This window comes from Hemibagrus wyckioides, linkage group LG20, assembly GCF_019097595.1.
Source record: "Hemibagrus wyckioides isolate EC202008001 linkage group LG20, SWU_Hwy_1.0, whole genome shotgun sequence".
Taxonomy (NCBI): domain Eukaryota; kingdom Metazoa; phylum Chordata; class Actinopteri; order Siluriformes; family Bagridae; genus Hemibagrus; species Hemibagrus wyckioides.
Window position 1 is genome coordinate 4,333,275 of NC_080729.1, and position 22,115 is coordinate 4,355,389.

General features: G+C 37.8%; 1 protein-coding gene across 3 annotated transcripts in view; it reads right to left on the bottom strand.

Annotated features, from left to right (window-relative positions):
* The window catches only part of arhgef2 (rho/rac guanine nucleotide exchange factor (GEF) 2), a 63,039-nt gene extending 44,552 nt beyond the window's left edge, over positions 1–18,487 (bottom strand). For 2 of the 3 annotated variants that reach the window (XM_058418545.1, XM_058418544.1), the window contains exons 1-7: positions 18,294–18,487; positions 8,348–8,455; positions 7,221–7,489; positions 4,397–4,571; positions 3,653–3,761; positions 2,307–2,349; positions 2,065–2,221 (exon numbers count right to left, since the gene is read on the bottom strand). In XM_058418545.1, coding sequence (XP_058274528.1) covers positions 2,065–2,221; positions 2,307–2,349; positions 3,653–3,761; positions 4,397–4,571; positions 7,221–7,489; positions 8,348–8,356 — 762 coding nt within the window. In that variant the 5' untranslated portion in view covers positions 8,357–8,455; positions 18,294–18,487. Of the gene's footprint in view, positions 1–2,064; positions 2,222–2,306; positions 2,350–3,652; positions 3,762–4,396; positions 4,572–5,509; positions 5,823–7,220; positions 7,490–8,347; positions 8,456–18,293 lie in introns of those variants that run through there. The other variant, XM_058418547.1, reaches the window with a different exon arrangement.
* Between the last annotated feature and the right edge of the window lie 3,628 nt (positions 18,488–22,115).

Genomic DNA, 22,115 nt, shown 5'->3' on the forward strand with positions numbered 1-22,115 from the left:
GATGCACTGATGTGGCACTATTACAATCTCATATATCAGTAATTCCTCATAACAATAAGGATAATTGACCAAGATTGTATAATAGCTTACAAGGCTATTGTTCAGAAGTATTACTAATAAGCGGGTTGAATAACAGGACATGTGATTGGTCCTAATCCTGCTGATTCACTTTCTATAACATAGTTCTAGGTGCAAAGTTTATATAAATATGATATTTTGTAGTTATTAAAAAAAAAGCAAAACAATTTGCACTATAAGAATTTTCTTTGCACTTGTTATAGTTCCTCTTTACATTATACACACTCCATTTCTCTCTACTCTACTATATTTTATTATACGATTATTGTATTTATTTTTTACTATACTGTGTGTGTTGATCTGTTTGTCTGTGTGATATGGGACGAGAAACTAAGGAAAACTTCTCCAGCAATTTGAGCAACAATAGCTCGTCTGTTGGATCAGATCACACGGGCCATCCTTCGCTCCCCATGTCCATCAATGAGCCTCGACTGCCCATGACCCTATCGCCGGTTCACCACTGTTCCTTCCTTTGTACCACTTTTGATAGATACTGACCACTGCAGACCGGGAACACCTCCACAAGAGCTGCAGTTTTGGAGATGCTCTGATCCAGTGGTCTAGCCATCACAATTTGGTCCTTCGTCAAACTCGCTCAAATCCTTACGTTTGTCCATTTTTCCTGCTTCTAACACATCAACTTTGAGGACAAAATGTTCACCTGCTTCCTAATATATCCCACCCACTAACAGGTGCCATGATGAGGAGATCATCAGTCTTACTCACTTCACCTCTCAGATAATGTTATGCCTGATGGGGGTGTATGTATATGAGAAATAAAAAACTGATCTATTCAGTATATAAATAATACCAATATGGTATAATATGGTTAAAGTCGTCCATGAGGTTGGCCTGTTAAATTGTGCAATATGTTATTGCAGCCGCTACACAGACAGCCAGGTGACAGCCAGGAGCGCCCTCTACTGGCTGAAAACAATTCGACATTCAACGTGGAAATAATGAATAATGAGCGAAACAGACTGCAAAACAATTTGAATTAGTAAAAGGAAAGCTACAAACTCACACAGTGCCAAACCCCCCCGCCCAAAAAAACTGTTACTGGACTACTGAACTGTCCGGTGACTGACCAAAACATCTTTACAACCTGGAGAGTTCAGGAAGCACAGTATACAGAGTCTACACAACCACAGATCAGAATAAAAAATGGATAAAATAAAAAAAATTCAGTGTAATGGAAGTAAAAAAAAATCATTTTCAGCCACTGTATGGTGCGGTTTGAGGTTTCTTCTTCTTCTTTTGATTATTGTTATAAACTCCTGACACAGTATAACAGTATACAGACAGCTTCCTCTGTAATCTGAGCATAGGGAGAGAGGAAAGAGGAAGTTATTGCGCTCTCTCTCTCTCTCGAGCTTATTCACACTGAGTGTATGACTCAAGTCAAGCTTTTTAAACACTGAGAAGTGACCTGATGTGATACACTGAGCCTTGAATTACAAATTGTATCTGCAGATATCCTGCACAATTTATTTCAAACTCTTGAGTCTCGGCACTTTTCAGAGAAGAAAATACAAAAGTTGAATTTCTGTTGAATTCTCGATTCGGAGTCATTTTCTAAAACTGCAGCTCTGACAGCTTGGGTTTGTGATAATGTCCTGGTTCTGGCATTGTTTTCTGTAAAAAAATGATGTGCAACAGTTGATATGGTGAAATAGCATTCCACACATTAAATTTAACTAAAAATGGATTAAATTGAGGTAGTGTATGATGAATCAAAACACTATGGGAAACTTCAGCCTGATAACAGTAACACACACCAGGACATTCCATTGTTGATTATTTTCCTAATCCGGCACATTCCATCGTATTTGCTTCGGGTTCAGTATCCGGAAAAGAGCATGTGTCATAATCGCTTGCCTCTTCTCTTTACTATTCACTCTACACCACTACACGGATGCTACAACAGTCGTCCTATTAAAGCCAGAGCGCAATAACGCACCTGAAATCCCGCCTTCTCGCTCCTACCTTGTAATTCCTCGCCATCTTTCCCAAGAAGCTGAGACTCCGAACCAGGGAGCGCAGGCCGTTTGGCTTCTCGCTCTCCTCGTTTTGAACTCCCTGGCCCTCCGTCGTCTCCTTGCTGTCCCAAAGCTCACCGCTGAGCTCTGCATCCACCCGGAGACTGCTCCACACACACACAAATCCACAGTCAGGCAATCACAGAACAACTCCTGTGTCTCTCACGATGACCAAAAGTCAACTCTTACCTCTGTGTAGATCCTCCAAGTAGAGAGGAAAAGGAAGAGTGTGCTGTGGGGGGAAAAAAAAAGCACGAAATCAGTCTCACACAGAGTCCTTAACAAAGTTTCGAACCAGCAACCCGGTCTTCCTGCCTTCTGAAGTGTCTTTTAAACTGCTTTTGGCATCATCTACACCTAAAGCATAAAGCTGCATGACTTGACAGCTGAGACGCTTCATTACTTCATTAGAGAAGAGATGGGAGAGCATGTGGGAGGTGAGAACACACCGCTGTAGGGCTTTAGGGCGCTGACGAGCGACTCAGCAGAACAAATACAGGAAGGCGGCTTCCGCATAGCTTAGGGCGCACACACACAAAACGAGTTTACTGCACTTCCACATCCATATATCTACAGCACAATGGTGGCACGGTTGTTGGTGCCTGACAGGCAGGTTTGACTCTCTACTTATGACACACAACGGTGCAAGAAAACAAAGCACCTCCAGTGAGCGGCCGTTCTGCAGACAGGAAGTGCTTTGCTCAAGAAAGAGGTCAGAGGTTGGAGCTGACAGGTAACATCGGGTTCTGCTTCAGCCAGGCAAAAAAAATAACAGAAATCGGACACAACAGCGCCTCACTGAAACCGTACAGGTGTGAAGATCGGACAGAAAACGTTGTGTTATCTTTAGAAGAGAGGAGTTTCTGGTTTCTCCTTATCACAACATGCATCTTTTTAACATGAGTAGAAAGTGAAAGAATGAAGTAAGAACTCAAACGAGAAGCTCCGTTTATAAACTTACTGGAAAGTATGTGTCATTCTTTACAATTGTTTTCAACTTTTTAAGTAGAAGTCTCTGAGAGCTTCTTGTACTTCCTCTGAGACTATTCTAACTGCTGGTCCTGCTGCATCACAGGGCAGTGTAACAGACTCGGAGGAAAGTGTTGCCTGTTCTTTTCCACATACACAAGCCTTACAGCCCTACAGGTCGCCCTAGTCTTGCTGTGATGGACAGGTGACAGGCCCCGCCCACACAGACAGCATGGCTAAATTTGCTCTCTAGACTCCTAAACAGTATTTTTGGGAACTTCTGAACTTGTAAACAATTTACAAACATACAAACAAACAAATAGGAGTCTAGGGAGCATATTTAGTCATGCTGTCTGCGTGGGCGGGGCATACCCTGTCTAACCTGTCAATCACAGCTAGGCTAGCCAATCATGGGCAACATCTGTATAAAACACAGCAATGGTCCTGCAATAGTGAGTTGATTATATAGCCTGTACAATAAATATTCAAGTGTGTGTGTGTGTGTGTGTGTGTGTGTGTGTGTATTGTAATAGCTGCTGTCTCTCTCTATGTACTGTCTGCTTCACCTTGGGCGTGAGAATAAGGGCGTTGCTTGGTGAGAGACGGATGTCTTTCACTCGGAATGGAACAGAGAGACGGGACGGACATACTGAAGCTCTGCAGAGGAGACTGCACCTAGAAGACACACACACACACCATTGTTTTGTCATACATTCCATGCAGAAATTCAATATTTTTATTATGAACAATTAATCTTTTTTGGCAAGATTTATAACACACACACACACACACTAAAAATAGTATCACTGTTAGATTTGTTGCTTTTGCAATGATGGGAGAAAAGCAAAATAGGGAACTGCTGAATAAAAAAATGAGTGTGTGTGTGTATGTACATGATAGAGGTCTGTGTGTGTGTGCGTGTGTGCATATGTGTTTGTACACGATAGAGGTCTGTGTGTGTGTGTGCATATGTGCTTGTATATGACGGAGGTCTGTGTGTGCACGTGCATATGTGATTGTACATGATGGAGGTCTGTGTGTATGTGTATGTGCATGTGTATGCGTTTGTATGTGTGCATGTGCGTGTGTGTGTGGGTGTGTGACATGGTTGTGTGTGTGTGTGTGTGTGTGTGTGTATGTGCGTGCGTGTGTGTGATGGTTATGTGTGCGTATGTGTGTGTGATGGATGTGTGTGTGTGTATCCTGATATAAACAGCTCTGAGGTGTGTTTAAAGTGTGTATCTCAGTAGAGAGCTGCTCTTCAACACCGAGCTCTGATTTTGAGTGACGTCTGCATCCTCCACTCTCACCTCCTGGTAAGAGAAGAGCTGTGATCCTGACCCCTCCTCCTCCTCAGTGAGAGACAGCAGAGACTCCAGGTCCTCGGTGTAGTCAGTGATGGGGGCTCGGCGCGGGTCTCGCCTTTTCAGACTGCCACACTGAACCTTCTCCATCTCTCCAGGGTCCAGAGTCTCCAGACTCACACTGACACACCAACACACACACACACACAAAACCATCATTTCATTTAAAAAAATAAAAAATTAAGCATTTAGAATTATTTCTTTTCATTAATTCATATATTTTTCATTTCATTTCATTGTCTGTACCACTTATCCAATCTATACTTGGGTCACGGGGAGCCTGTGCCTATCTCAGGCATCATCGGGCATCAAGGCAGGATACACCCTGGACGGAGTGCCAACCCATCGCAGGGCACACACACACACTCATTCACTCACGCAATCACACTAATTCATATATTATTTGTCTTCATTGTTTACTAATAAACAAAAGAACAAATATATGAATAAATAAAGATCAATATAACAAAGATAAGATAAATAATAATAATAATAATAATAATAATAATAATAATAAGTCTAAAAAATATAAAATATAATAAGTTATTACATTAAAAAAGCATTAGTTACTAGGTATTATTATTATTGTTATTATTATTATTATTATTATAATGTAACAAATAAAATTATGCAAAGCAATTCTAAAAAAATATTATTTGTTGAATAAATAAATTAAATCTATACTAAAATTTATATTTATATTATAACATTATACGGAAAAACAAATATTATTTATTATATAAATATTATATATTTTATCTATATATTGAAATAAATTAAGAACTAAACCTAAAAAGTGTGTGGAAGTATGTTCTTTTTTATAACAAGAAGAAGAAGAAGAAGAAGAAGAAGAATGTGCAACATATGTACAACACAATTTTAAAAATCTATCGATAACATGAATGAAATATATTTAGTAATAAAATAAAATCAGATATAGAAAATGTTTCAATTAATAAATGATTATTATTTTAAAGAAATTATTCTGAGATTAATTTCTAAAGAAATGTTAAAGCAGTTTACACAAACACACACACACACACACACACACGCACACACCCCATAATCACATGACGCATCCTCCGTTTCTGTCTTCCATCATAAATCAGGCGTTCTAGAGAACTCTGTGAAACTCCTCACATGACTCACAGAGACATAGTAAGGGCCGTAATGCCACAGTTTCCCCCGGACCAGAAGAGCAACACAAACTACACAAATAACAACCGCACACACTACCAGTGTCACAGCAAGCGCTAGAGATATGACAAAATACACAAACACAGCCAACACTCCCAACACGACACCAGCTACAAGACCAAACACAGCAACGAGCACACGCGCTACGATGTTCTCCATTATGCTCTGAACATCTTCTTCTCTCTCTCTCTCTTGCCTTTTCTCCCTCTCTCTCTCTCTGTCCCTCTCACCCTCTCTCTCCCTTTCTCTCTAATCCCCCCCCCTCGCTCACTCCCTATCCCACTCTGTCTCTCTCTCTCTCTCTCTCTCTCAGAGGGTGTGAAGAAGAATAAAGCCATCTCTCTGTTGGATCTGACAATGTGCTCAATGTTAATCTGAAACAATACAGACAGTGAACAGAGCTCGGCTTCTGTCTCCTGTCAGGCCTGCCCTTCTTCTGGTCCTGCTTGTTCACACATGGTGCTAACAGAAAATGTCCAACTCTCATTTGATTTACTCGGATGGTTTCCTAAGAGAAGACACACTTAAAGCAGCTGAGGGTTGAGTGCTTTGTTTACAAGCTCAAAAGTGGCTATATACCGATGATGGGGCTGAAAACTCACCAAAAACAAATTCCTTAAGCACTGAGCAATCAAATAATTCACAATTTATTACATTCAGCAAACCCAAAGCCAATATTCTGTTAAAAACAACTCCTCATAGAAAACATCAACAACAGGTTTGTAGAACAGCCTCCCCACTGTAATTTCTACAAAACATACTGATATTGAAAACATACTGAAATATATCTGCAGCTGATTCATTACATTTTGGGTCATGTAGAAGATACACTATAATTGCCTAAAGTTTTGGGACATCTGCCTTTACATGAACATGAATGAAATATGGAGTTGTCCCACCCTTTGCAGCTATAACAGCTAGTGTTCTATCAGGTTGAGGTCAGGACTCTGAGCAGGCCAGTCAAGTTCCTCCACATTAGTAAATCATAGAACTGAAATGGAGGCAAAATTCAATTCCAGGCCCAGAAAAATATTTAAGAAGTCCAAGAGTCATGGCGAAGTTCAATCCCAGGCCTGGAATAATTATGAATAACAGCATTTTTTAAATGACAATAATGGTCACAAGTCTAATAAGAGTTAATCAAGACAAATTCTTCTTCTTCTTTCTATTACTATTATTATCCATCCATCCATTTTCTGTAAAGCTTATCATACACATCGGAACCTGGAGCTTATCCATGGGGACTTTGGGCCCAATGATGGGGACATCAACCCATTGCAGGGCACAATCTTACACACTTACACATTCTCTCTCTCGCGCTCTCCCTCTCTCTCTCTCTCTCTCTCTCTCACACACACACACACACACACACACACGCACTACAGGTAATCTAAAGATGCCAATCAGCATACAAGGCATGTCTCCATGACTGAAAGCGGGAATCAAACCCCCAACCCTGGAGGTGTGCAGCAAATGTTCTAATATTTTATTATTAGAATAAAACATTTCTAATAATATTCTAATTATTATTATTATTATTATTATTATTATTATTATCCATGGTGTCCCCTACCTGCGCTGTCCGCACTGTGGATGGCCACACTGCACCACGCCGGGATGCCAGCTGTGCCTGCGGTTGCATGTGGCCCGAATCATTTGACCGGCAAGCGGCAGAGTCAGCATTAACTTCCTCATCCGGGGTGATGGAGAGGTCCGGGCCAAGCAGGGTGATGGGGGTGAGATGGGGGAGATGGGAGGCGGTCCCAGAGAGGGCACAAGGCATCCAGGAGGCGTAGCCGAGTCTGAGATACGGATACGGTGTTGATGTGGGGTGCTGATCATCTGTGAAGGTGTGCAGAGATGTTTAGGCGTTATAAGGAGACAATTCCATGACTGATCCATGGCAACGGTGAATACAGCACTAACCTTTGACGTTATATATACTAACTTGTTTCACTAAATGTAACAATAATCTGATAAAAAATAAATAAATAAATAAATCATCATAATCGATCATAAACTGCTGTGGTATAAGAGGAATAAAACACTCCAGGATGAGCTGTACAAAAGCAAGTACATCATGCATTACTGTTACAAAATAGTGAGATACACCGATCAGCCATAACATTATGACCACTGAGAGGTTAAGTGAGTAACACTGATGATCTCCTCATCATGGCACCTGTTAGTGGGTGGGATATATTAGGCAGCAAGTGAACATTTTGTCCTCAAAGAAGCAGGAAAAATGGACAAGCGTAAGGATTTGAGCGAGTTTGACGAAGGGCCAAATTGTGATGTCTAGACCACTGGATCAGAGCATCTCCAAAACTGCAGCACTTGTGGTGGTGTTCCCGGTCTGCAGTGGTCAATATCTATCAAAAGTGGTCCAAGCAAGGAACAGTGGTGAATTGGCGACAGGGTCATTGGCGGTCAATGTTGGTTAATGTTGGTTCTGGCAGCAAAAGGGGCACCAACACAAAATTAAGCAGGTGGTCATAATGTTATGCCTGATCAGTGTCTTGTGTATTATATAAATAAAACATTAATGATAAAAGAACAAAGCAGTATTTATTGATTCCTCTGTTAGAAATGAATTCTAGCTTCTGAAAAATATGAAGCCTATACTAACGTTACCATATCAGCAATCACAGTTTGTTAAAAATTATTTTATACACCATGCACACTCTATACAACACACACCATGTACATCGATTCACGTTCAAGCTTCAGCCTGCTGACCGGACAAAAAGGTGTCTGCGTGTTTCCGCCCTCTAGTGACCAATGTTTTCATGAAGTCAAGGGAGTCTCCTAGAGGAACACAAAAGATTTATTAGAGAGGTGTGGATTTACAAGCATGCTAACAAGCTAAAGAGATGCTATTATCTTCTACTGAAGCCTGGAGCAGTTAGTACGACTTGCAGACCTCAAACCTCTAAACTGGAAGGTTGTAGTACACCCTGTGTACCTTCAGGGTGGTCGTTACATTATTTTTGATCACAAGCTGTTCAGATTTACTGGTTCGTATGTGTGAAATGATAAGCATTTTCACTCGAGAGGTGCAGCTAGTGTGGGCGAAATATTTGATGACGGTTCCAAATGCTCTTCATGGGTAGCCTTGTTAGGCAACATACAGCACGACATCTCAAATAACAGGTTTAGCGCAGTAATTGTGCTCTAATGAGGTGCTCTTTTTATTCAGCTGTCATGCTATCAAACAGGATTAACCTACTGGACCCAGCTGGTAAAATTAGGCAGCTAGCAATTTAGCATGCCATTTCAATCATGGTATATTATTTCCAACACCTATTAATATCAATCTCAGCCTGTGTGTGTGTGTGTGTGTGTGTGTGTCTAGGTAGGGCTAGAAGATTTTGAAACCCGTTTCCAGATATTTCAAGCTCTAAATCTGTTTCTGTTGGCACACAAGACAAGAAAAAAGAGGCAAAATTATCTAGCAACAGATTAAAGCTTAGACATTTTAATAGTAGAAATATCTCGAATAATCTAAAGTTGAATAATCTCACGTTTAGTTTACAAAACTCATTATGGTTACATCTTCATTCGTTCCTGATTAATTCACACCGTAACTCATTATTCATTAACAATTTTGCATCAAATTGCAATTTCCTCAAACTCAAAACCCTTCCTTCCTTCCTTCTTCTCTTTCTGTTTTCTTTCTTTCTTCCCCCCTCCCTCCCTTTTCTTTCTTTCTTTCTTTCTTTCTTTCTTTCTTTCTTTCTTTCTTTCTTTCTTTCTCTTTCTTTCTCCTTCCTTCCATTCTTTCCTTCCTCCTTTCTTTTCTTTTTCCTTCCTTTCCTTCCTTCCTTTCCTTCCTTCCTCCTTTATTTTCTCTTTCATTCCTTCCTTTCTTTCTTTCCTTCCTTCTTTTTTTCTTTTTCCTTCCTTTCTTTCTTTCCTTTCTTCCTCCGTTCTTTTCTTTCTTTCTTTCTTTCTTTCTTTCTTTCTTTCTTTCTTTCTTTCTTTCTTTCTTTCTTTCTATCTCTGTACCAATTCCTGTACCTACTGTTTGAATTCTTTACACCCCCCCCTTCCCCTCCCTCTGCTCACCAGCGTGCAAAACACATACTCTATACACAGAAACCCAACCGTGTCCTGAGTAATCTCACACCAGAGTTACTCGTTCCAGTCTGTATTTCTGTATTTTAGTCTCATTAATGACGCCCATCTTCCAGTGGTTAAATAAGTGGATCTGAGTCCATATGGTAAAATAGTTCGCGTCTTGATTAGCAACATTTAACAACTTTGCCACGCCTTCTAATATACAACTTGTAGCAAAACGAATGCACTGGAAGACTTATTTACATTTCAAGTAGATATTTATAAGTTAAAAAGTCAATCACAGTAAATCAAAATTACATTATTTATTATTAAAATGATAAACAATTTTATATATATATATATATATAATTGTTTATGACAATTCAGTAGACTAGCATGTCCTAGCAGGTCTTTTGATTCCGTATTTAACATAATGGCATTTAGCTAAATTATTATACCATTACCATATATAATAACTACCATTATTATATATTACATAGATATATATTAGAGATGTATTTCTATATCACTTTCTGACTAATTTACTGAAGTCACATTGAAATAGTTAGGATTTACCACTCTCCAAAAACGATATTTTTAAACATTTTTTTTCACAGTGACAGCTAAAATAAGATATTTTTTTATAGAACCATCAAGCAACAATTGTGTGAAGTGCATTTTAACAAGGCAAAATATTTAAAGACGTTTACATATTTATTTTAAATCCAACTATTTTATTTAAAAAAACACACACACAAAATTAGTCAGTTGCCTAGCAACAGAACATCTTAAGATATTATTTGATGTGTTTTTATATAGAAAAATATATTTTAGAATCTAACATCATTTCCTGTTATAATGCACTAAATAAACAAATTATATGATTGATAATATTCTTTATTTATTCGTCATTATTTATCTTATTTCCAAACACATTTTGCAATATGTAAGGAGGCTGAGAAATAACTCTATAATACGAGGCTGTGTTCACGTGCTCCTGTGTGTTGCCTTTGTCTTGTTTTGCTTCCTTTTTCCCACTAGACCACAGTGCTCCATGGAGAACACCGTTCTGGGAAATGACATATGAGAGGCGGTTGCCAGAGCAGGATGCTGTACGTAGAAGTATAGAATATAATAGAATACTGACGTAGAATAACGTCAGAAGCAACAGGAGTAAATATCAGATTAGCACTGGACAATAACTGGTCAGTCAGTTTATACCTTAAAGCTTAGGCAGGTTTTCTTTACAGAACAGTGCATGTAATGTAATTTTCCTGATTCAACAAGTGGAAATAGTGAATTAAGGCTGTGATAAAATATTATATCCTGAGCACACATCACAATTTCATGAATTAGCATCTTGTGAAGTTATTGAGTCAAAAGTTGTAGTTGAAACCTAAATTAACCAAAAGCAGGGGTAAAAAATAATGAACTGTAATTGTCCTTTTTTAAGTATTAGGATTTTTTAAAATTTCTTTTAATTAATTTCTTTTTATTTTATTAAAAGTCATTTATTAATATTTTATTTTATTTTATTTTATTTTATTTTATTTTATTTTATTTTAAAATAAAATAAAATAAAATAAATATTCCGCCTAGCTACTTGAAAAATAATAATAATGCACTTCACCCTCATACGACTGTAAGCCAATTCAAATATTTTAGGAACAATTTTAGAAAGAAATCCTGCTAAAATCTACACTTCAGCTGAAATGTTCAGTCAGCAGCATCATCTCAGGCAGTGGAGAGAGATTTAGCATATCTGGCTAAATTTATCAGCATTTTAAATGTTTCAAAGAAAACAATCTGCGCATTCTGCAAAGCCAAAACTTCTGTAGATATTTTTACGACATTTTAGGGCTAAACATCCAAGCTGCGGAAACATGAGGTAACTACAGGTAATCTCTTAGCTAGTTGTGGAGAGCTAGCCTAGCTAGCCAGATCTTTCAGTGTTTTACAGCATTAAACTTGTCACAGTGATGTTTATTAACAGTTACCTGAGTTAAATGGGCATTTTGGCTACGTAGCTAGCTATACAGCTAGAAACATGTAGAAATGAACAAGCTCTAACTAGCTAACTAGCAAGCTACTGAAACCCTAATAGCTAGCCTGCTAGCAATACCTTACTTTATACACTGTGCCGTTTGCTGAGTCACTCTACAGCGTAGCAGAGCAAAATCGTTATATTTATGGCCAAACTTTTCACTTGTAACATTATTATTATTATTATTATTATTATTAATAAAAACTGTGAATGTTTCTAGATCAGATGAGGATGTGGGAATTGAATATGAGGCTCTTTTAAATAAACCACATTGTCCTGTATTAATCATGCTGATTCTACAAACCCTCACGAAGAGTGTGTCACACTTCAATAGAGGAGTAGAGCTGAGGCAGAGAATATGATAGGTGTGTGTGTGTGTGTGTGTGGTAATAGAACCTTTCTGGTCCACAAGACTACAAACATAATGTGTGCTAATAGCTAGTATTGTTAACACCTTCTGACCAATCAGAGTTCAGAATTCAACAATGCTGTGCTCTTTTAAATAATCTCCAATTCTGCAGCTTCAGATTTTACTAGGTGTGTACAGTCAGCTTTTAGGTCACATACGTATCACTAAACAATTCAGTAATACAATTTCTCACAATAAGGATATTATTTTATCATTTATATTATTATATTAGGGAATCATTATATTATTATAGCGTTATTATATCATTTATATTATTTTATTAGGGAATCATTATATTATTATAGCGTTATTATATCATTTATATTATTTTATTAGGGAATCATTATATTATTATAGTGTTATTATATCATTTATATTATTTTATTAGGGAATCATTATATTATTATAGTGTTATTATATCATTTATATTATTTTATTAGGGAATCATTATATTATTCAGTCCTTAATTAAACCCACAGTACATGGTGCAACAGTTTTGATGACTTTCATGTTTATATTTATTAAGAACAGTCTCTAGTGCCTTCATGTCATTAAAAAACAAAGAAAATATAAAAATTGAGAAAAAAGAGAAAATAAAAATAAACTCACATATTCTCTGTCTGTAAATCACAGACCCCTAGGAGAGACTTAATTTGAGAACCGTACTATTGTTGCATTGCAAAGGTTTTGAGAAAGCCAACAGAAATTTCAAGCATTTTGGCCCAACATTCACAAAAACACTCAAAAACTCCTAGTGGGATTGATAAACTCTTACTGGATGTAGTAGTCGAAACCTAAAAGGACCAAAGGCAGGGGTAAAAAATGCACTATTGTTATAGTAATTTAGGATTAGTACTTATTTTATTTAATTTATTTATTTTAATTTGATTTTACTTTATTTTATTAAATAAATAATTTATATATTTTTTATTTTATTTTCTATTCTATTATAAAACAAAATAAAAAATATTCTTTCTTTTATTATATTATAACTAATTTAAAATGTATTTATTTATTATTTTATTATAAAATAACATTTAAAAAATAAAATAAAAATAAAATATTCAGCCTAGCTACATTTATTATTATTTCAATCATACAGTAAAAAAATAATAATGCACTTTTTCCCTACATGACTGTAAAAGGCCGATTAAAAGGCAGTAAATTTTGTAAGAAATCCTGCTGAAATCTACACTTCAGGCAAAATGTTTAGTCAGCAGCAGCATTTTATAATATTTATTAATTTATTTTTTAATCATCCAGTTAAAAAAATAATAATGCACTTTACCCCTAAATAACTGTAAGCCAGTAAGGAGCAAATTTTGAAATCTAAAAAATCTCCTGCTTAAATAGCAAGACAGGACTTTCTATCTCAGTTCTGAAGAAAAAACCCCACTATACTGCTGTTATACTCTTAACACAACATGAAACTTCTTCCTGCTGATTAGATCCCAGGATTGATAGTGCTAATCACAGGCAAAGCCACATAGCTGTTATGTTTCCTACTATGCAGAAAATATGATTTAAGGATGGAAAATATATAGATATGAGCATATACAGTGATAAAATGAGCTGAAAGAGTTATCATCACGCGCTACTGGTACTGATGACACTGTAAAAGATTTTCTCACTCGAAATGCACCATGAGATTCGAAGAATAACCTCGGCAGGGGAAAATAGTGCTATTTAGATAATAGTGCTATTTCTGCATCGCTACGGTGATGTTAAAAGAAATTGTGTTATCTGTAAAAGAAACCGCTCTACTATACTTTAAACTATATGGATCATTACACGCATCACATTGTGTTTTAGAGAAAGAATAAAAACATTTTTGCTGATTCTACAAACCCTCATTCGCAGTGTGTCACACTTCGTTAGTGGAGAAGAAGCTGAGGCAGATCTGATAGAGACTCACATGGAAATGTGCTACGTGTGTGTGTGTGTGTGTGCTGTTGAAACTTCCTGGTGACATGAATATAATGCAAATATAATGTGTGTTAATACTACATTAGAGTTCGAGCATGTAGGTTCAGTTGAATTGTAAATTGGGAGTAGAACATTATTTATTTATTAGATTGTGTGTGTGTGTGTGTGTGTGTGGATGGTACACAAACCGGGTGTAGTTCAACATCATAGTCTTACAGTAATAGTATTTGATTATGGAGCATTATAAATTCTGTGTGTGTGTGTCTGTGAACAATTGTAACAATTTGACAAATAATCTGAATCTATTTGATCAAACATATTTAATAATTAATTAAAGAAGAAATAAAAAGATATCTATTAATATATACTAATTTTTTTTTGATACAACAGGAAATCACCTTCAGGAAACATTTCTAACTGTTGTATATCTGTGTGTGTGTGTGAGTGTGTGTGTGAGTTTTAGAATTTTCAACCTGAAATAGTAATCGTGCTGTGTGTGTATTATAATAATGTAAATTTTAATCTTTAATTCTGTAGATTTAGGTTTAGGTTATTATTACACTATTATAAATCATGAGGCCCAATTATTTTAGGATTGAAGGGACATTTTAAACTTCCCAGAATCCTCAGCAAGCCACTCGAGAGCCATATCATGACTCCATATCCCATCATTCTCAGTCAGCCCTTACAAGCCATGTCACCCGACTGGTCACATGACCCTGCTTAATAATCATGCACAGTATCAATAATACACCATGTGAAATAACCTCTTTTTTTTTGTTTATCTCTATCATCCCTCGCTGTTCTTTGCCACGTCAAGTTTTCTTTTTTTTCAGTCAGGTTGTTTGAACATCACCTGACCTTTTGCCTGGCTTCGAGTACAATTTTGGAGCTGCCCTTGTTTACTTGACTTGCCTCATGGTTTTCAGTAAACACCCTAAACATACATTCGAGCCTGATCCCCACCCAGCTTGAGGAATTAAGAAACCCAGTAAATACGATGAAGACCTAGCCAAATATCATGAAATTCTCCTCCAATAGTACCTGTACCTTTCCATGCAGGATGTCTCTTTCAATCATGACTATATTGCTGAACTGGTTTCATGGTTAACCAGCAAGGTTTTACCCCCCTTTTTTCCCCTATGATCTCTTTGTCCAATTGTTCTGAAACATCTTTGATCCCCCACTAGAGGGCAAGGTGTCCCATGCCTTCAAAAGAGCAAATGCAAGCTTACCTGGTGAACATAGAGGGACCAGACTTTCCTCTGGCTAAAAGAGGAATACTATCATCCTAGTTAAAAACCTACACATCCCTCTATTGGAAAGGTTAACACCGCAAAGACAAGGGTGCTCTTTTAGGAACTGAAACTCTATATAGTAGCCTTCTTTAGCCTTCAAAGTGATCTGCTATGAAAACCTCCACATGCCACCTTCGCTCTTTGGTAAATGAAACACCTGGATGTACTTCTCCATAGCAACTGGCCAACCAGGGATCAGCTGATTTCATTCAGTTCAGTTCTGTTCAGTCTGTGCAACAGCCAAAGCACCAGGTCAGCTCCTTTCCTTGCTTATCCCCATCATACATAATCCCATCTATACAGGGACCTTCTCAATGATGATCTCCCACTTTCCCAGAACCACAATACCTCCCTGGTCATCCTTAACCACTTTTTCAAGTCCGTCTTATCAGCCCTGCCCACCACTTTTGAGACTATAAGTTGTACCATTCACCTCTGCTTGCTTGTAACACAGCAACTACCAATGCTCTCACCATTAATGGCTGGAAGAGTTATCAACAACTCTAACCAGAGACCCACTCGCTGTCCACTACAAACTTTTTAATACAGGGATGTCAGAAGCTCAAGTCCACTGGTTCCTTCACGCTGATCAAACAAAAATCAAAGAAGTCACTCACCGAATTTTCACATCTCAAACACATGGGGCTGTGGTAGCTCAAGTGGGTCGTTGACCAGAGGATTGGGGTTCAAGCCCCAGCACCACCAAGCTGCCACTGTTGGGCCCTTGAGCAAGGCCCCCAACCTCCCCCTGCTCCAGGGGTGCTGCATCATGGCTGACCCTGTGCTCTGACCGCAACCCCCAAGGATGGGATATCCAAAGACTAAATAAAGACCTCTGATATCCCTACTCCCTCTTGACATAGAAGACTCACCTGTATGGGTAAATACTATGCTCCAGACTTACTTTCCTACTTACTGGAGTAAACTGCAGGACTGGTGGGATACATGCCAGAGGAGATACTATCTCCATTCACAGGCCCCTGCTTACTCATCACCCACACCTGTCTACCATTCACAAACTCACTGAACAAGCTGGACTTTAACACACACACACACTCACTTTGCGAAGTTTCACTAAAGCAGTTTTGCCTGTGTGATTTCAATCGTTTGATCTCTGTTACGGCTATTCATATTCCCTGACCCACAACCCATTCAAGTTTGTGAGTATTGTCTAGTCTGTTTGAAGGTTGCCTGCCTGACCCTTTGCCTGGCCTTGGTTACTATTTTGGATTTACCGATGTTTGCTTGACTGCCTCGCGGTTTTCATTAAACACTTGCATCCAGCTATTTGCCTTAGACCTTACACTTCCAATTCGAACAACTTTAAAATAGTCATCAATAGATTATTAATCTATAAACCCTTCCTGGCCGTGGTAGATCTGACCAGAGATGCCTTAAGGACAGACGTTGTCCGACGTTATAAATCACCACCAAAAACCAGAGATAAAAACCTGAACTATTTCTAAACTGATGGGGGAAAAATACACAAAGAAGAAGAACAAACTTATCTGATTTTCTGCACATTTAAATAAACACTCGCAAACAAGATCTTATTCAACACAGTATTTTTACTGTCATAGTAACAACTGCCTTTCTCTGACTCAGAAATGTCTTTCTGCTGATTAGATGCTAGGTCTGATAAGTTAAAAAAGAAAAAACTGGAAAAGCAACAGAAATTGATATGGCTGCCTTTACCTGTCCTATTGTAAAGAAGATATGACTGAGATGATGTTTGAGATGAATTGTTTTTAGAAAAGCTATTTTTATGCCTACACAATGCACTGGAAATACGGTATGAGATATCGAAAATGAATTGTAATGCTCGAGAAATTTTTATGTGAAAGATTCCCAAACAAAACGTAGCACTGCTCCTACTTCTGATAGGTGGAATATGGAATATAAAGTTTTATTACATAAACCAATCACTGGTTAGGCTCACTATACTTTAAACTGGTTCCATATACATACATACATAATGATCGACCTGAAACAAATGATCAGAGGACATAGCCGGAGACGTGGAGGGACAGGTTTCGTTGAAAGCTGTTTTGACACAAAATGACAGGTATGCAGGAAGTGCACTCATGGGTTGTCTTCTCTTCCACCCCGGCTCCTTTTGTCTTCTCCAAACCTGACCTTTTGCTTCACCTCTCGAAAATGTGCCTTCGCAATTGTTTTCCAGTCATGGGCGAAAAAATAAAATAAAATCATATCTCTGACTGATTATGAATCACCGATTTCGAACCGGTTCCAACAATCTGATCTTTAATCATTCTAGCCATTGTTCTCACAAGTAAAGTGTGTTAACTACGGCATGGCTTGGCCCATATGCAAACACTGCAAGCAAACGAACACATCCTTAATATCAAGGATCCAGTGATATGGCAGGAACGCAGGGTTTTAGATGGATGGATTGATGGGCGTCGTGAACTACTTCATTCAGAATTAAGACTAAAGTCAACTGGAGGTACTATCAGACATATTGTTTGATTACTGTAACCTCTTAGGAAGTCGAGTAGTTAGTTTAAGATAGTTTGAGAGCGCAAATAATGCTTTGACCATTTTGATTACATCCATCTGACAAGTTTATTCAATGACCTGTCTATTTAAAGTCCGGGTGGAGACAAAAAAAAAAAAAAAAAACAGCTTATTAAAATTATTAACTAATTATGTGTCATCATGTTGATATATCTAGGATGTCAGTTCAAGTGCATGCTTCTGCCCTTATTTTTAATTGTAAACAGGTAAACATGAGCTTCTTTGATGCTGGAATCAGATGCAACAGTTTTGACGACATGCTGCTGGACAAACGCGTTGGGTAGTGAGTAGTAACCACAAACAGTTAAGATATCTCACCGGGGAATCGAGCCACCCAAAGCCAAGATGTCTGGAGCTGCTTTTCTGACTCACCTGCGCTGTGTCGATGCACCTGTACAGCGTCCTGCGCGGGACACGCTACAATTTAAAAAGAAAAACAAGAAAACTCGTCTTCCTGAGACTATTCCGTTCAATCAGATCACCCAGCATGAACATTTAATCCAGTGTTTATTTAATCCATCCAAAATGCGTGCGACCGTCTCGTGCACCGGCTTGCTTGGAACTGTTTTCCTTCCGTCAGGTGTCTGCGTCATCCGACCTGCTCGCGCTCTCTCTCCGCCCCGCCTTGACCGCCTCACGCGCTTCCCTTTAAATCTCATTCTCGCGTCCATTACTCATTGTTGCACAACCTTCTTTTTCGGTCCGATGTAAGTCATGTTATATCGAGTAACAACATCACGAAATGAACATAGTATCACGTTATCGGTGAAGTAACTGCTCGGTTCATTTGAAACACAGCCTTATGTAGCGTCCTCCCAGCTTTCTATGAGCATGCATACAGCCTGCATAGACTCTCTAGCACTAACTTGTTTGCGCTAATTTTCTAATAAAGCTATGAATTTTTCACATGCCGTATGTGATCGCATGCAATTCGATGTGATTGCACGTGCTAATTAAGCACGTGAGCACACTTAAGATCCTCACAACTCATTCCACACAAACGTTTTCATAAGGGATTGTACAAGATAAACAAATGCATGCTTATCTTACACAGGGTGGCAGTCAGGCACTAGGCAGGGGACACCAAAAAAATATTGCAGGGTACAATTACACCCTTCCACAAATCACAGACAATTCAGAGATGCCAATCAGGCTACAATCAGTGTGTTTGGACGGGGGAGAAAACTAGAAAACCCAGAGGAATCCCCCTAAGCATGCGGAGAACACCACCAACCCTAGAGGTGTGAGGAAAAGGTACTAACCATTAAACCCACCCCAGAACATACACACATTAATATTTAAGTTCAATTAAATTAAATCATAGATGATTATAGGGTACAATTACACCCATTCTCACATCACAGACAATTCAGAGATGCCAATCAGTCTAAACCAGTGTGTTTGGACAGGGGGAGAAAACTGGAGAACCCAGAGGAATCCCCCTAAGCATGGGGAGAACACAACAACCCTAGAAGTGTGAGGAAAAGGAACTAACCATTAAACCCACCCCAGTATATACACCCATAAAAATTTGTTAATATTTAAATACAATTAAATGAAGTCATGTATGATTACAGGGTACAATTACACCCATTCTCATTTACCAAACAATTCAGAGATGCCAATCAGCCTAGAAAGCATGTCTTTGGACAGGGGAGAAAAACAGAAAACCCAGAGGAATCCCCCTAGGCATGGGGAAAACACCCCCAACCCTAGATGTGTGAGGAAAAGGTACTAACCATTAAACCCACCCCAGTATATACACACATTTATATTTAAGTTCAATTAAATTAAGTCATGGATTATTATAGGGCACAATTACACCCTTTCACACATCACAGACAATTCAGAGATGCCATCAGTGTGTTTGGATGGGGGAGAAAACCAGAGAACCCAGAGGAACCCCCCTAAGCATGGGGAGAAACCCCCAACCCTAGATGTGTGAGGAGAAGGTACTAACCATTAAACCCACCCTAGTATATACACAAGTATATTAATATTTAAGTTTAATTAAATTAAGTCATGGATGCTTGTAAAATAAACAAATAATAAAGACAAAAGACAAGGCTAAACAAAGAGATGTTTTGATTCAGCCGTGTGTCACTTAGATATTACACGTTATTATTACTTATGATATTACACATCATCATCCCAACACTGACATCATCTCTAGCACATGTGTAAAAGTCATAAATGAGTCAAAATGAAAAAAATAAAAAAAGAAAGAAATCAGGTAAAACTTGATTCAGGCTCCAGGGTCCAAACGTTACAGCCTGAGCTTGGGTTTCTGTCGTTCTGGAGTTTCACATGTCCTCTCCGTGTCCATGCCGGTTTCTTCTGCGTTCTCCGGTTTCCTTTCACTCCGCCTTCTTTAAAGAATGCATGTGAATCATTCAAGCTCTGGATGAGTGAAAAAGAGAAATGCCTAACTCATTAAAAGCAGTCATGACTCATGAATCATGTGAAGTTTGTGTGAATGTTCTGGAAAGACGAGTCTTTAATTTTAGTATACATTATAGTGATAGAATGCCTATCACTTCGTTACGGCTAATTTAACGACGGAGTAATAGAAATATGAAATCTGATACTAAACATCCTATGTTAAGCGTCTGTGAATCCTCCCACGCTTGATAATCGGTTCTATTATTTCTCATAGGACACTGACGCCACAAGACCGCTGCCCGAGAATGGAACAATGTGGAGTGTGGACACAGTTAGGAATTTAGGATGAAAAGTTTCTTTATTTTCTTCTTCCTACATCTTTTTCTAGAAGAACTGCTGAGTCCATGAATAGCTGATCATGTAGGCTGGATTTTTTTTTTCAGACTTTCATTTCACGTTTAATGTCAAACTGCAGAATTAAAATGAGGGTTCGAGCGTTCATAAAACATTTGAGCTTTGGAAAAGGATAGACAGAAGCCTGTAGATCTTTTCTGAAGAACTTTTGCAGTTGCTCATTAAATGTTTGGCTGTCAGGTTTCGCCGTTATCTCCTCAAAAGCAAAGGCAATGTCATGATCATGAGAAATCCATCGCAGAAGAAGTGGAGATGTTGGAGAAAATTCTGGACTCAAAGCTTTGGCAGTTAATGCAAAGTCAAGATCAAGTCTGAATAAAAGTGAGACTGAATCAAATCCCTTTAAAAAAAACCCAAACCAAGACATTTAATCCTGCTGATCCAACATGATGGAGCCATAGATGATCTAGAGATGTTACACTGTCTAAGACTGGTGCAGTTTGGAGCTCAGTTAGCAGGGTTAGAGCAGTTTAAAAGAAAGAAAGAAAGAAAGTAAGAAAGAAGACAATCAAGAAAGAAAGAGAAAGAAAGAAAAAGAAAGAAAGAAAGACTATCAAGCAAGCAAGAAAGAAAGACAGAAAGAAAGAAAGAAAGAAATGAGACAATCAAGAAAGAAAGAGAAAGAAAGAAACAAGCAAACAAAAAAGAAATGAGAGACAATAAAGAAAAAAAAAGAAAGAAAGAAAGAAATAAAGAAAGAAAGACAGAAAGACAAAGAAATGGGACAATCAAGAAAGAAAGAAAGAAAGAAAGACAATAAAGAAAAAGAAATAAACAAAAAAATGAGACAAAGAAAGAAAGAAAGAAAGACTATCAAGAAAGAAAGAAGGAAAGAAAGACTATCAAGAAAGAAAGAAAGAAAGAAAGAAAGAAAGAAAGAAAGAAAGAAAGAAAAAATGAGACAATAAAGAAAAAGAAATAAACAAAAAAATGAGAGACAAAGAAAGAAAAAGAAATAAACAAAAAAATGAGAGACAAAGAAAGAAAGAAAGAAAGAAAGACTATCAAGAAAGAAAGAAGGAAAGAAAGACTATCAAGAAAGAAAGAAAGAAAGAAAGAAAGAAAGAAAATGAAAAGAAAAGGTTTTATAGACATTGTTAGGAGAAAGAAAGAAATGAGGCAATCAAGAAAGAAAGAAAGAAAGAAACAAACAAAAAGAAATGAGAGACAATAAAGAAAAAGAAAGAAAGACTATCAAGAAAGAAAGAAAGAAAATGAAAAGAAAAGGTTATACAGACGTTGTTAGGAGTGTGGAAGGTTTTTTATTTAATTGAGGTTTATATTTTGTGTAACACCGACGCTATAATAAACACCGACACTACTGTCGTTTATCTTCTTAAAAAAACAGCCTTTACATTGACTGTGCAGGAAAGTCTAAACAATTCTAATATATATATA